This window comes from Penaeus monodon, chromosome 11 (assembly GCF_015228065.2).
Source record: "Penaeus monodon isolate SGIC_2016 chromosome 11, NSTDA_Pmon_1, whole genome shotgun sequence".
NCBI lineage: Eukaryota > Metazoa > Arthropoda > Malacostraca > Decapoda > Penaeidae > Penaeus > Penaeus monodon.
Genome location: NC_051396.1, coordinates 32,650,326 through 32,667,342, shown reverse-complemented (window position 1 = coordinate 32,667,342; position 17,017 = coordinate 32,650,326). Strand labels below are relative to the sequence as shown.

Below are 17,017 nucleotides of genomic sequence, written 5' to 3'. Positions count from 1 at the left end.
AAAAACCCCCTTTTCAGGTGGTGATGAACGTGATAAGATATGCAGAATGCCCCGTGTGAGCATTTAGACGAAAAAGTTTTAAAACCCGAATTTGGAAATAACTGCAATGATATGCAAAACTTTTGAACATACAATTCATTAATACTTTATAAATATGTTTTTGTGCGAGAGTGAGAAGAGAGAGAGGGGAGGAGAGAGAGAGGAGGAGAGAGAGAGAGAGAGGAAAGAGAGAGAGAGAGAGGAAAAGAGAGAGGAGAAAAGAGAGAGAGAGAGATGGAGAGGGAGAGGAGGGGAGGGGGGAGAGACAGGGCAGAGGGGACAGAGACAGGGGCAGGGGGAGGAAAAGGCAGGGGCAGGGGGAGAGACAGAGACAGGAGATTTTGTTAATTTGTATGCCCCAAAAAAAGTTGCTTTAAATTTAAGTCTATCGAAAATAATTTATTGTAAGAATAATGACAAAAAAAACACACTAATTCTCTAGGACCGTAAATAACTCAAAAGAACAAAAATGAGCCCTTAATTTCTCTCTCCCTCTTCTCTCTCTCTCTCCTCTCTCTCTCTCTCTCTCTCCTCTTCTCTCTCTCTCTCCTCTTCTCTCTTTCCCCATACCCCTCCCCTCTCTTCATACTCCCTCCCCCTCTTTTTTTTCTCTCCTTCTTCTGTCAAATTGCATTCCGTGCTATTTCCCACTATTGCCTCAGCTTTCAAAAGATAAAAGGAACTTTACAGACAAAAATAAGAACTTTTAAATTAGGCCCAAAAAAAAGGTATCATTGTAGTTTTGTTGGGGGAAAATTTAGTAACAGTGCGCAGTTTAGATGCAGGGAAAAAGACTTCAAGGGGAAGAATATTACAGAGGCATTTTTTGCTATTTTTTTCAAGTTATTAATTATACAAAATAACCTAAAAATTACCACCAGGAAAATCTTTGGGGAATGTTTATAGGGTTTCCTGCTCACAATAGACCCCGCTCGCCTTTTTCATCTGTAAACTCGTTTTTTTTTCTATATTCCAATTTTTAGTATTTTGAAAACAGAAATTAGCTCTGATTTTTTATTTCTCCTTTTTCTTCCTAACCGAAAATCCAAAATGAAAAAGAGTAAATGGCTTTGAAAAGTTTACCCTAAATATATATCGTTTATTTTAACCCTAATCTAAGAAAAACGGTAAATAGTGATGGTAAACTCCAGTAGATTTCCAACAGGCGGGGTAACTTCTAAGTAGTCAAAGCATAGGGATTTATTGTAAGTAGTATACGGTAGAGTATATGATACACCAATGCAATTTAGAATATCTTCATTTTTAATATCAAAACTTTACTTATATTTATTTTAATAATATTATATATAATATATATATATATATTATATATATTAATATATATAATATAATAATATATATATATATATAAATTATATATACTTTAATACACACACATATTATATATATATATATATATAATATATATATATATATATATTATATATTATATATATATATATAAAATTTAATATATAATATGGGTGGGTTTTTACGGCATGGTGATGTGAAGCGGATGGTGTGGAGCCTAGATTTGTTAAGTGTTTGCATCCCTTCTCGCTTGCAATTTCCACCCGGCTAGCTCAATGCAAAAAGGGAGAGTTTGCAAAGCCCCCCTGCCGGGTCATAGGGTCTCTCCCCCAAGACTTCTGCGGGCCCTCCTCGTGGCCACCCATGGGTTACTGGGACCTTGCAGTCCAGGCTAAATTGGGGGATCTGGGAGCGAGGGGGCCCCCAGAGGAGGAGCTATCCCCCCTGGCGTGTGGACACACTCGGGTCCGTCCCAAATTTTCCTCCCCTCCTAGCCACCCTGGGGTAAGGGGGCGGCTGGGGGGAGGTGGCCTTTGCCGTCTCCCCCCCCCTAGAAAGCCCCATGGCAATGTCAAATAAAAAAGGGAAAGGGGGGGAAGGGGTTGTCCCTCCCACCAGCAAGTAAGGTGGGCTGTGGGTCCCGCTGGGAGGGCAAATGGGGGGTGCAGGATTGGAATGAAAGTACTGGGGCCGCTGCCCCCCGGCAGGCCCCAACCCACGAGAAGTTCTGGGCAAAGCCTTGGGGAACCCACAGGTGGATAGGCGGTCCCACAGCTGTGACCCCCCTTTTTTTGGGGGACAGTGTCGGCGGGGGGGAGGGTAGCGTGCACCCGGAGGACCACCAAGGCTTAAATCTAGGCGGTTTTCCGGGTAGGCGCTTGGAACATCCGGCCCCTTTGGGGGTTTGGGGTTACCCTGCTATCGCGGGAATTGAAGGATGGGAGTTGAGGGGCGCCCCCCCAGAGGTGAGAAGACCGGGTAGGGGCACGACAGTTGGGTGGTTACACCTACTACTGCGGGCCACAGCGAGGTCACCCCTCCAGGTGTAGCCATAGCCATCTCCAGGACTTCAGCCCTCGGTAGTTAGGTGCACTTTGATGAGTGTATTAGGGCAATGAAACGAAGCAGCTTTGGCTTAGTCTCTTATTGCGTATACCCCCTTCCCGATGTAAAAAAATTGATGTGAAAGAGGCGTTCTATGCCAATCGCATTTGGGGGCAGACAATTGCCCCCAGCGAATTTTGCATTTTTCTGGGGACTTCAATGGGTACCCGGCTGGGGACCGAGCTGGCTAAGAGATGTTGTCGGCCCCCAGGGTCAGGATGATCCCAGCAGCGAGAATAGATCCTTCTCCAGGGCTTTGCAGGCCCGAAAATGAGGATCTCTGGCCCCTGGTACCGCGCTCCAACCCGCATCGGGGACTTGGAACCGATGGGTACTGGGGCCAAGGAGTCGACCAAATCTTGTTAGCACGCTATGGGGGATCCTCCGAACTGCAGGGTTTCCCGGGAGTCCCGAGTTCGTGGACCGACCAGAGGTGCTTGTGGCCCCCTGCGGGTCCACTTCAAAACCCCCCACCCCCCCCCTGGGCCCCAAAGGTTTTCACCGGGGACAGCTAAGGGGGAGGGTGTCCCTGGGGGTTCCCATGGCAGTCTTCCCCGATTCACAGAACTCACAACCTGAGGGACTCAGTTTGCTCTGTGGGACTCTTCAAGCGCGTAACATCAAAGAGTCAGGGCATGGCTTACGCCCGAGGAAAGGTAGAATCCATCTCCCGGAGACATTAGGGGCCCACTAAAGGCTGTCGAAAAGCTCGGATGAAGGGGAATAAAGTTTGCGTCTTCCCCATGGTGCGTGGGGCTGGGCCCCACTGCTGAGAAGAGAAAAGGGAACAGTTCATCAGGAATCTTGTGAGGAGGCAAAGGGCCATTCTTGGTAAATGCCCCTTTGCCCTGCCTACCAAGCCTGAGAAAAAATGAATTTAACCCTTTCCTCAAGATGACTGCAATCTGATCAGCGGATGGAGGATCATCTCAGATCATTTTGGGGGTTTCGTAAACTTTGGGTGAGTATTTTGAACGTTGTACCGGGAGACCTCAAATTAGGGATGCAAGCGATGTCCAGTGCCTGTCCCGGACCCACCCACAGCGAGGAACCTCTACCCTAACAGAGGTTAGGATGGAAATTTTCCAAGCTAAAGAGGGGAAAGCTGCAGGCATATGTGATACCCTGCTGAAATTTTAAAGGGCGGGGGGTGAACCTAGGGAGGGCCTGCATCCCTCCGACCCCATCTGGCAGCTGGTCCCATTCGCCCTGACCTGTGAGGGGGTGGTCATCCCTCTCTGGAAGGGAAAGGGGATCTTTGGGGTTTGTAGCAACACCGTGACATTACACTGCCAGAATACGGGAAAGGTTCTCGCCCACTTTCTCTGAAAGGGATCCGAAACCACCACTGGGGCACCAGAGACCAAAGCAGTTGGTTTTATGGGGGCAAGTCCAGATAGACCGTTACTAGCACTTTGAGTAATTGTGGGTGCCGTCAGATTTTGGTCAGGGTTTGTTTGCACCTACACGCCCTCAAAAGGCGTTTGACTCAGTGCATCGGGAATGCTATGGGAGATCCTGGGGCCAAAAGGGAAATTCCGAAAAAGATTTTTTGGCCTGATAGCAAGCCTTTTAGGGTACTAAAAGTGCTGTAAAGTGTGGTGGGGGTTGTTGAATTCTCCCTGTTAATTCAGGGTGAGGCAAGGCTGCGTCTTGCCCCAACACTTTCAACCCTGTATGGATGGATAAGGGAGAGCTACTAGCCAAAGTCATTTGTGGAGCAACATAGGCAATAAAAGGTCCAGCCCTTTGATTTTGCCGACGATTTTGCCATCCTATTGATCCTGGAGGCACTTGTGGGGGCTTTGAGCATTTAAAAATGAGGCGAAGCCCAGGCCTAGAGGTCCCCCCTGGCCCAAAGGGCCAAGTTAGGATTTTGGGGGGCCCGGGGGGGAACCCAATTCACGATCCATGCTTGCGGCGAGGACGTTAAAGTTACAAAAATTTTTTACATCCCTTTGCTAGCGTAGCCCATATTTTGGGTTTGTCAGATCGGGAAAGTCGTAGAGGATTGTTGGCAACAGGAGCCATGAACTCGATCAAAAGGAAATTTGGAGATGTGGTCCCCTATGCAGAAGGCCCAAGCGTGTGCTTAAAGGCCTTGATACTGCCAGTTTCGTTAGGAAGCGAAACCCGGACATTATTCAGGTCGGGGAGTCTCCCCCTTGATGCCTTTTTTAAAAATTTCCCTTTAAAACCTGGGGTACAGTTGGCAGGACCGTGTGTCCAATGGGGGTTACACCGTGAGACTGGCATGGACCTGTTATTTGCAAAACCGGGATCCCAACTCAGGCTTTTGGGCCACCTAGTTTTCCCCTGTGGACGACCCTGCCACCAGGGTTCTCTGCAAAACCCAACCCGGGGGAGGAGACCTGAGACGACCGGAGATCATGGGTTGGGCAGCTCGAGAGACCCGCGCAAGGGAAATTTGAGGTGTGCCGTGGGCCTGCCTGGAGACTCGCTCGAGGAATCCTCATGGTGGAAGGAAGGGGGAGGGATTTCGCCCCCCTCGGGGTTTTGCCCCCTTGTGATGATGTGATAATATATATATATATTATATATATATATATAAATAATAATATATATATATAAATCATGTATCATCATCACAGCCGAGTCAATCCATGCAGGACGTAGGGCCCCTCCCAATCTTTTCCAACTTTGTCTTTTGGGATTTTGTTTCCCGTCTCGGTCCCCAAATTTGGGTTTTTTCGCAAACCCTCTTGTCATTGGGCTGGCCCCTTGGTTCTTATATTATCTACAAAGCTGTTATTTTTTTGCCATCTGCTGTCCGTCCCGATGTAAATTTACCCGCCAATATTTATTTTGTCTGTTCCCGTCCCCGCGCCCTCATCCCATTCTTAGGTAATTCCAGCATCAAAACCCCCCACCCCTCGGACTTTTATTTTCCCCCAGTAATTTTGGGTAGTCCCTTTCTGATCCCTAGGTCATAACTGGTAGGAGACTTTGGGTTTAAAAATTTTTTTTTAAAAAAATACCCGGGGAAAGGGGCCCCTAGAGCACAGTGTCTGCCCAAGGTGCTTCAGCCCAAAGATGGCATTAATTTTTCCCTTTGTGATATGTGTGCGTGGTGCGTGCGTGGTCTATACACAACCCACACCACACACACACACTATAAGGGTATAGAAACCCCAATTTCATGGCTTTCAGGGGGATTTATAGGTTAACGGCATACCCCTTTATTTCTAAGAGTTGACACCACATAAGAACAAGAGACTGTCTAGTTTTAGGGGGAATGACGGTATGCGGGTCGGGGCCAGCTAGCCCGGAGGGAAGGGGGAAGCCCGGGCCTTTCTGCGTCGGGGCTGGACACGAACTCTCGGGCAAAGAGGGGGAGATATAAAATGTAACCCCGCCCTGTGAGCGGGGGGGTTCTTATTTGGGGCTTTTGGGTTGGTGGTAACCCGCCGTGGCCATTTGGAACAGAAATAGAATTTTGCACATCCCAATTTCTCGGCTACCTACTCGCGCCTCACCCTCGAGGCCCTTCAAGGGACCTAACTTGGTGGTGTCCGTTTTTTGCTTGTCCTGGTGCTCTTTGTGGGGCTCATCCCTGTTGTCCCCATCCCCCGGCCCGGTGTAATTGTCCCTCCTCAAGTCCCCAGTTCTCGAAAAATCTCGCAAGGTCCCCCTTTACTTCGGATTCTCTAGACCCCCTCATATCCGGGCCCCGGGCCCAACTCGCGGCGTCCTCGTCCACACTCCACAGATTCGTCCAGGTCTTTCTCGTCCCCAGTCCTCAAATCTTTATCCCGGGTCTACGGGGGTTTGGGGGAGGGGGCACTCGGGGGGGCTGATACCGCGCTCGAGCTCCCCGGGTTTACCCGGGTCTGCAGGGTCCCCCCAGGCTCGCCTAGACAGCATCCGGGGCGACTGGTACCTGCGGCAAAGGGGATGGTTCGCGGATTACGGGGAGCCGGCAGGCAAAACCCCTCCACACACTGGGAAAGCAAAACCTTTTTTGATGAAAATCTTGGCGTGGGCCTATGGCGATCTTTGGACGTCCTTCCCACGGCACCTAAAGGGGACTGGAAAAATGTAGCAAGATTTCCTCGGTGCCCGGGCGGCCGATTTTAAAAATATCGGGGGAACCCGACATCAGAAGGGGCCCGATAAAAAAAAAAGAAAGGGAACAGGAAGGGGGGGTGTTTTACATAGCCCGGGTTTTTTATTTTTAAAAATGCGGGTTTTTTAAAGTTGGTTTTTTTTTTTTTTTTTTTTTTCATTTGGTTTTATTTCCCCAAAGATAAAGAAGAAAATGGAGGGGGGAGTGTCAGTAGCGACCCCAAAGGACCCCGGGGTTGAATACCAACCGTCTTGAAATAGGGGGTAATAAGGGAATCGGGGCATCGGCCAAACCCAAGGATTACTTGAACCCCAGTCATCCCAAAGAAGAAATAAATGTAACTTTTCTCAGTACGAGTCACTCGCCGACAGACAAAATTTCAGGGTAAAGAGATCATCATAAATCTTTTGCGGCACTAAAACAGAACCCCTCCTATAATGAAAAAAAAAAAACTCAGACTTTTATCCTGCGTGTGTGAGTGAGGGGAAAGGGTGAGTAGCGTGTGGAATGAAGCTGCGGAAGAGAGGGAAAGCGAGAGTGACCTCACACAGGAATGAATCACAAAAAGAAATTAACGTCACTATAAAAACGAAGTAAATTAGCAAGTAGATATAAAATTATTTCAAAATACCACATTTAATTAACATTAATGAAGCGACAAAATGTATGCATGAATGAGTGGGACATGAAAAAAAAATTCGCAAGCTATTAACAAACAAATCTTCTCGGAGTCAGCAATGAACTGCCGAGGAATGTCTAGCTAGGCATGTTAAACTTCATCCTATACCCAAATGCCGTATATGACTGAAGCGACTCGAGCCAGACAGACGTAACCGCAGGTCACACCGACTCAAAGGTGCCGATCGAAAGAATAACTTCAGTTATTTTACTTACGAAAAGACGGAGCCAGATCTTTAGGCGTTTGAAACCTGGGTAAATCGGGCAATTTGTGCACATGTTGGGGGAAAATACCCCAGTTTATTCAAAATGATGAATTTCAAGAAATTTCGTTAAAGCTCCGTTCTAGCACCCATAGAAGTTCACCAAAAGCAATGTAGCAATAATGGGGAAATTCCAAGGGGTCAACAAAACAAACCCCAAAATTTCAGGGAACCAACGGTCATGATATCATGACCTTCCACGTCGCCACCGCCCGGGGAAAAGAGAAAGGAGGTCAGGTCAAGTGGGAAAACACCTTTTCTCATCCCAAATTCCCCAAATGAAAAAAAGGGGACGGTCAGGTCGGGGCGAGGGGAGGAACGAGATAAAATGAAATGATATTTGTGAAAGATAAAAACACGAACCGTTTAAAATTCGGCAGATGAAAACAAAAATCTCTAAAAAAGAGAGAATTTAATTTTAAATTTCTTAATAAAGAATGTAATTTTGTTTTTTGATTACATATCAATCACACGGGAAAGGATCTGAGGGTAGCGAATAGGTGAAATTGCCCCTTTGCTGTCATTTTGCCCTTTTAAACCAAAAAAAAAAAAAACGGGTTAACACATTAATGGGAGAAGAAGGGAAAAGAAAAAAGAAGGGGGGCCCAAAAAGTACTTACGTGTTTTTTTCTTTGAATGTTTTCTACGGTCGGCGGATTTTCTTCGGGGTGGGTGTCCGTGTTGCAGCCAAAAGGATGCAAGGGCCTCGCTGCTGCCAGTTCGTTTTTTTTTTTTTCGGCTTCGCTCTTTTTTTTTTTTCTAAAGTTGCACACGCAGTATAAGAAACCGAGACAATTAGTTTTAAGGGGGGAACGCGGTATGCGGGCGCGGTCGCTTGCCTGGAGGAAAGGGGGGAGGACCTTACCGGTCGGGTGCTTAACAGAACTTTGTCAAACAAGGTGAGATAAAAAGTAACCTCCGCCCCGCTGAGCGGGTGGTTCTTTTTTTGGGCTTTGGATCTGCGTGGGAAAAAGCCACGTGGTCCACGTAACAAAACAGAATTATGGGGGCCCCCCATCCATACACACACAACATTACACACACACCCAAATTACAACACACACACTTACACACACCCCACCACACACACACACACACACACCACACCCACACACACACACTTTCACACAACACAATAATAAATAATAATTATATATTGTAATATAATAATATATAAGATAAAATATAAAATTAAAAAATGTATCTATTTAACATCTTTTCATCTATCATCCATCTTCTTATATATACTAATCGTTTATCATCTCTACATCTATCTTCAATCTATAAATAATATATTTATAATTATTATATATAAATTAAGAATAATAAATAATAAAAAATAATATAAAATAAAAAAATACACACACACACACACACACACACACCCACAATAATTATAAAATTTAAAATAATATATATAATATTTTAAAAAATAATATATTATATATAATAAAATATAAACATACACACACAACACACCACAAATATATAATTATATATAAAGATTATAATTTTAAATATATTATAATAATAATTAATTTTTTAAAAACCCAAAAAACCACACACACACACCACACACACACACACACACACACACACACCCCAACCACACACATATAATATATAATATAATATAATATAAAATTTAATATAATATAATATATATATAATATATATATATGAATAGTAGTTTTATATAGAAATAATGAATATACATTATAAAAACACACCCCCAAACACACCCCACACAAACAACACCCCACACCACACACACACACACACACAACACCACACACACACACACACACACACACACACTCAAACTCACTCACACACAACACTCATCACTCCCCACTCATCACTACCACACAAACACCAACACACACACACACCACACACACACACACCCACAATTTGTTTGCTTGGTGTGGTGGTTTAAATATATATTTTTTTACATTTAAATTATATGCACACATTTATATGTGTATATATTTGTATACACACACACACACACACAACACACAAAAGCATAACACCACAAAAATGTTTTTGTTTTGGTGTGTGTGTGGTGTTGTGGTGTAGGTGTGTATATGATTTTTATTTTATATGAAATATTATATACAAATTTAAAGTATATATTTTCATATATAAAAAAATACATATACACCATTACACACACACAACACACACAACACACAACCAAAAAAACTTTTGGTGTGTGTGTAGCGTTGTGTGTGGTGTGGTGGTGGTGTGTATACAAATATATACACATATAAATGTGTGCATATATATATTAACATGTAGATAAATATATATTTAAACACACACACACAACGCAAACACAATTGTGTGTGTGTGTGTGTGGTGTGTGTGTGTGTGGTGGTGTGTGTGGGGTTGTGTGAGTGAGTGGTGAGGGTGAGGAGTGTGGTGGTGAGTGAGTGAGTGATGTGTGTGTGTGTGTGTGTGGTGTGTGTGGTGTGTGTGTGTGTGGTGGTGTGTGTGTGTGTAGGGTGTGTGGGGTTGTGTGTGTGTTGTTTATATGTTTTCATATAATTATATATACATACATAAAATTTTTTCATATAAAATATATATAATTATATATATATAATATATAATTTTATATATAATAATAATATATCATATATGTGTGTTGTGTGTGGGTGTGTGTTGTGGTGTGTGTGTGTGCGGTGTGGGGTTGGTGTGGTGTATGTATGCAAAATATATAAAAATTTTTAAAAAATAATTATATATATAAAAATATATTATATATTATAATATATATATGGTTGTGTGTGTGTGTGTTTGTGTGTGTGTGTGGTGTGGTGTGTGTTGTTGTGGTTGATGTATTATTATATATATTATAAATATATATTTTATATATATAAAATATATATATAAAATATATATATATGTGTGGGGTGTGTGTTTATGTATTAAAATATATATATAATATATATATATATATATATTTTTTTTTAAAATATTATATATATATTATATATATAATATAATATATATATGTGTGTGTGTGGGGTGTGGTGTGTGTATATATATATATATATAATTATATAATATATAATATATATATAATTATATATATATATATATATTAAATATAAATATAATATATATATAGATAGTAGATAGAAGATAGATAGATAGATAGAAGAAGTTTAAGAAATTAGATATATAGATAGATAGATGGAAGAAGATAGAAGATAGATAAAATACATTATATATATATAATATTATATATATAATTATATATATATATACATATATATAATATATATATATTATATAATGGTGTGTGTGAAAGTGTGTGTGGGGTGTGTGGGTGGTGTGTGGTGTGTGTTGGTGGGGGTGTAAGTTTTGGTGTGTGAAGTGTGTGTGTTGTAAGTTGTGTGTTTTATAGGATGTGCATAATTCTGTTTCTTTCCCAGTGGCACGGGGCTGGTTTCCACGCAGATCCAAAGCCCCAAAAAAGAACCCCCCGCTCAGCGGGGCGGGGGGTTACATGTTATATTCCCCTTGTTGATCAAGAGTTCGTTTTAAAGCACCCGACGGGGTAAGGTCGCTCCGCCCTCTTCCTCCGGGAAAAGCTGCCCGCGACCCATACCGCGTTTTACCCTAAACTAAAAGTCCGGTGTTTTATCTGCTTTGTGTAAACTCTTAGAAATAAAGAGCGAATGCCGAAAAAAAAAAAAAACGTAACTGGCAGCAGCGAGGGCCCTTGCATTTTTTGGGCTCAACAGGAACACCATCCCGAAGAAAACCCCGCTCGACGCTAGAAAATGTGGGAAAAAAAACACGAAGTAATTTTTGGGCCCCCCCTTCTTATTTTTTTTCCCCTTCTTCCCCCATTAAGTTTTAAAGGGTTTGTTTTTTTTTGGGGGTTTAAAAAGGGAAATGACAGCAAATGATATTCTCACACTATTCGCTACACCCAGATCCTTTTCCGTTTTGATTGAGATGTAATCAATAAACAGAATATCATTCGTTATTTAAAGTAATTAATTAAATTTCTCTTTTTTTAGGTTTTATTTTGTTTCATCGAAACAAATTTAAAAACGTGTTCTGATTTTATCTTATACGAATATCATTTTTTTTATCTGTTCCCCCCTCCCCCCGACCTGCCGTCCCCTTCTTTCACTTGCGGTAACTTGGATGAGAAAAGGTTGTTTTCCATCTTGCCCTGCCCCACTTTCTTTTTTCCGGTGGGTGGCGACGTGGGAAGGGTCATGATATCATGACGTTGGTTTCCCTGAAATTTGGTTTTTTTGTTGACGCCGGGGGAATTTTTACCAAGTATGCTAATTTTTTTTTTTGGTGACACATTCTATCGGTGCAGAACGGAGCTTGTAAGCAATTTCATTAAAATTCATCATTTTGAAATAACGTGGGGTTCTTCCCCCATATCATAGTGCACAAGATTGCCGAATTCCCCCCAGGGTTTCGAAAAAGCAATAGACTGCGCCCTTTTGTCGAAGGGGTACAATAAACTGAATTTATTCTTTGATGGGACCTTTGGCGGGGGCCCTGGGTTTCGTCGTCGGGCTCGATTTTCCCAGCATTAGGGCATTTGGGTATAGGATGAAGTTTAACATGCCTAGCTAGAATTACCTCGGCAGTTCAGTTTGTGACTCGAGAAGATTTGTTGTTAAATAGCTTGCGTATTTTTTCATGTCACCACTATTCATGCATACTTTTTGTCGCATTCTTTAATTTTGAATTAAATTGGTATTTAAAATTTTTTTTAATGCTGCTTTGCTTTTTTATTCATTTGTTATAGTGAACTTTAATTTTATGTTTGGATTATTTTCTGTGGGGTCACTCTGCTTCCCTCCATTCCGCTAGCTGCATTCAACAGCATACTCACACAATTCACCTCCTCAACCGCGGGAAAAAAAGAAATGAGCCTTTTTCATTAATAGGGGGGTTTGCTTTTTTTGGGCCCGGGAAAAGTTTATGATGTTTTCTCTTTACCCTGCAATTTTGTCTGTCGGACGAGTGATCGACATGTGTAAAGTTACATTATTTTTTTTGTGTGAGATGTGGTTAAGTAAACCTTTGGGGGATTGCCGATGCGTTCCCCTTTATCTACCCCCATATCTATCAGGGGGACGGTTGGTATTTCAAGCCAGGCCCAGGGGACGCTACTGAATTCCCCCCTCCATTTTTTTTTTATCTTTGGGAAATAAAAACAAAATGAAAAAAAAAAAAAAAAAAAAAAAAACCAACTTTAAAAACGCATTTTAAAAAATAAAAACCGGCTGGGGTAGTTAAAACCACCTTTCTCTGTTGCTTTCTTTTTTTTATCTGGTTTAGTGTATGATCTTTTTCCCCGACTATGTATTAAAGTCGGACCGACACGGCACCGAGGAAGATTTGCTACGTTCCAGTCACCTTAGGATCCCGGGGGAAAAGGCGTCACGAGATCGCCATAGGCCCACGGACCAAGTTTTTCATCAAAAAAAGGTTTTAAGCTTCCCAGTGTAGTGGACGGGTTTTGCCTGCCGGACCCCCCGTAGATCAGCGAACCATCACCTTGCGAGGTCCCGTCCCCCCAGGAGCTGTGATAGGCGAGCGGGGGCCCCTGCAGTCGGTCAACCCGGAGCTCGTAGCGCGGGTATCAGCCCCCCCGAGATCCCCGCCCCTCCCCCAACGCCCGTAGACCCGGATGAAGATTATGAGGAAGTGGACGCGAAAAAGCCCTGGCGAGACTGGGGGGACGTTGGGACGAGGACGCGCGGTTGGGCCGGGGCCAGGACTAGGGGAGGTTAGATGAATCAAGTCAAGGAGGACCGTGCGGCTTTTGAAACGTGTGGAAGAGGACGGACAGTTTCACCGAGGACCAGGAGATGGGGAAAAACAGGGATGGCCGCCACGAAGATGCACCAGGACAACGACAAGAACGGACGCCCAGCCAAGTTGGGTCCCCCTTTGAAGGGCGCCGAGGGTGAGGCGCGAGAGGTAGCCGAGCAATATAGGATGTGCATAATTTTTTTCTGTTCCCAATGGACCCGGGTGGTTCCCACGCAGACCCAAAAGTCCCAATAAAAAACCCACCCGCTCAGCGAGGGCGGAGGTTACATTTTAATCCCCCTCGTTTGACCGAGAGTTGTGCCAGCCCCCGACGCAGAAAGGGCCCGCTCGCCCTCCCCAGGCTAGGGCCGCGCCCCGCTCCGTCATTACCCCTATAACTGACATGTCTCGTGGTTCTAGGGTGGTAACCCTTTTAGAAATAAAGAGTATGCCTTTAACAGTACAATACCCTGCAACCCAAGAAATGGGCTACCCCCATAAGGTGTGTGTGTGTGTGTGAGTGTGTGTGTATAGACACACGCACGCACGCACGCACACATATCAAGCGAAGAGGAAATTAAGTGACGCATCAGTCTAGGCTGAAGCACCTTCGGCAGACACTGTAGCATACTAAGAGGCACCTTCCCGGTATGTTTAAAAAGAAAAATCTTTTAACCCAAAGTCTCCTACCCGTTATGACCTAGGATCAGAAACAGGACTACAACCAAAAATTTGGAAGGAAAATAATAAGTGCCCAGAGAGGGATGAGAGGTTTATGGGGAATTAGCCTAAGAATCGGGAGGGCGACGTGGACAGGGGAAAAGACAAAAGTAGATATTTGGCAGGGATATACATCGGAGACAGGACAGCGAGGACAAAAAGTAACAGATGAATTGTGAAATATAAAGAGACCCGGGGGGCCCGACCAATGACAAGATGGTTTTGACGAAATAAACCAAATTGGGACCGAGACTGGAAAAAAAAATAACAAAACAAAGTTGGAAAAAATGGGGGAGGCCTACGTCCCGCAGTGGGTTGCTCAGGCTGATGATATGTGACGTGTTTTATATATATATTATATATATATTATATATATTATAATATATTATATAATATATATCATCACATCAGCAAGGGGGTAAAGCCGACGGGGGGGCATGCCGCATCCACCCTTCGTTCCCGCCATGAGGATTCCCGAGGGAGTCTCCAGGCAGGCCCCGGCACCCTCTAATTCCTTTCGACAGTCTCGGAGCGCCCAAGCCATGATTCAGGCGTCCCCCAGGTTCCTCCACCCCCGGGGTTTTTTCGCAGAGAGAAAACCGGTGGCAGGGTCGTCCACAGGAGAGAGCTAGGTGGCCATATAGCCGAGTTTGGGGATCCCGGATTTTGCAAGTAACAGGTTTTATGCCAGCTCCGGGTAAAGCCAGTTGGAACACGGTCCGCCAAATGTACCCAGGGAAAGGAAATTGTTTAAAAAAGGGATCAAGGCGAGACTCCAAGCACGAATAATGTAGGTTTGCTCCATGAGCGAAATGGGAGTACAAGGCCCTTTAAAACACACAGCTTGGTCCTTTGCATAGGACCGACATCTCCAAATGCTTTGTTGATCGAGTTCTGGCTCCCGTTGCCAGACCCCAAACCTCTACTGACTTCCTGATCTGACAACCCCGAATTGGACACGCTAGCAAAGGGATGTAAAAAATTTCGTAACTTCAACGTTCGCCGCAAGCAGGATCGACTGAATTTGGGCCCCTAAAGGCCCCCAAAGTCCCGAATCTTGGGCTTGGGCCGGAGACCTTAGGCCCCAGGGGTTCGCCCATTTCTAAATGCATCAAGAGCCGCCACAAATGCCCCCAGGGACTCAGATTGGATGGCAAATCGGGCAAAGTCAAGGTCTGAGACCTTACATTGTAGTGTTGCTCCCACGATTTTGGGTAGTAGCTCGCCCATTTCCCGTCCTACAGGTGTTTAAAGTGTTGGTGCAAGAACGCAGCCTTTCCTCACCCCGAATAACAGGAAGAAGTTTAACTACCCCTACCACACTTTACGCACTTTTAGTACAGTAAAAGGTTGCTATCAGGCCAATAATCGTGTCGGGAATTTTTTGAGCCTCAGGACTCCTAGCGATTCCGATGACGAGTCAAACGCCCTTTTGAGGCGATGTAGGTGCAAAGCAACCCATGACCAAACTATGACGGACTCCCAATTACTCAAAGTGCTAGTATACGGTCTATCGTGGACTTTCCAGGAGTAAATCCAGACTGTTTGGGCTTGGGCCTCAGTAGGTGGGTTTCGGATCCATTTCAGAAGAAGTGGGCGAGAACCTTTCCTGGTATTCGAGCAGGTAATGTACGGTAGTTGTACAATCCCAACGATCCCCCTTTTCCCCCTTCCCGAGGGGATGACCCCCCCCTAGCAGGTCAGGGCGAATGGTACCAGACTGCCAGTGGGGGGTCAGGACGTATGCAGGCCCCCAGCCCTAGGTCACCCCCCCGCTTTAACAGTTTAGCAGGGGTACAAATGCCTGCAGCTTTCCCCCTCTTCAGTTTGGAAATTGCCACCTAACCTCTGTTAGGGTGGGGTTCCTCGCTGAGGTGGGCCGGAAGGACTGAACTCGCTTGCATCCCAAACTAACTGTTGGAGGGTCTACCTGGTACAACTGTCAAAATACTCAGCCCAAAGTTTACGACCCCAACATGATTGAGATGAAAATCCATCGCTGATCAGATTTCAGTCATCTGTGGGAAGGGTTAGAGTTTAGTTTTTTCAGGGCTTTGGGAGGCAGGGGGAAAGGCATTTTCCAAGAAATGGCCCTTTGCCTCCCAGCAAGTTTTCCCGATGAACTGTTCTTGTTCTTCCGCAGTTTCCCAGCCCCAGCACCATGGAACGACGAAGACTTGATTCCCATTCATCCGAGCTTTGCGACAGCTTTATGGCCTTAAAGTCTCCAGGGAGATGGAAATTTTACCTTGCCTGGGCGTAAGCCCAAAGGGTCCTGAGCTGCTTTTATGTTACGCGCTTGAAGAGCTCCCACAGAGCAACTGAGTCCATCAGGTTTTTTGAGTTTGTGAAACGGGAGAGCTGCCATGGTGAACCCACAGGGGACACCCCCTCCCTTTGTCTGTCCAGGTGAAAAACCTTAGGGTCCCAAGGAGGGAGGGGGGGTTTGAAGTGGACCCGCAGGGTAGCCCCAAACAGCCTCTGGTCGGGCCACAGAACTCGGCACTCCGGAAACCCCCAGTTTGGAGGTCCCCATAGCGTGTAACAAGAATTGGTCGATTCTTTGGGCCCCAGACCCTATCGCTGTACCAAGTCCAGCATGCGGGTTGGAGCGTGGTACAGGAGCCAGAGATCCCCATTTTCTGGGACCCAGCAAAGGGCCCCGGGAAGGAGTCTATTTCGTGCTGGGATCAGCTCTGACCAGGGGGCCGACAGAATTCTAGCCAGCTCGGTCACAGCCGGATACCACTTGAAATCACCCCGAACAATGCGAAATCTCGCTGGGGGCAATTGTCTGCCAAAAATGCGAGGGTTGCATAGAAAACCTCTTTACACAATTTTATATCATCGGTAGGAGCGTATACAGAATAAGGGGACTGAAGCCAAAAACAGCTTCCCGTTTCATTTCCCTAAACACTCATCAATCGGTGTACCTCAACTACCCAGGGCTGAAAGGCGCTGGAGAGGCTATGGCTACAACCTGGGGTGGTGGGCCCTCGCTGTGGCC

At 44.9% G+C, this 17,017-nt stretch overlaps 1 protein-coding gene across 1 annotated transcript; it reads left to right on the top strand.

Moving 5' to 3' along the window:
- Positions 1–2,287: 2,287 nt before the first annotated feature.
- Positions 2,288–13,159, top strand: LOC119578552 (collagen alpha-2(IX) chain-like). Its single transcript, XM_037926121.1, has 6 exons — positions 2,288–2,315; positions 2,850–3,081; positions 4,420–4,540; positions 4,664–4,887; positions 6,127–6,398; positions 13,017–13,159. Exons 1-6 carry the CDS (start codon positions 2,288–2,290, stop codon positions 13,157–13,159), a joined length of 1,020 nt encoding a protein of 339 aa, XP_037782049.1.
- The last annotated feature ends 3,858 nt before the right edge of the window (positions 13,160–17,017 follow it).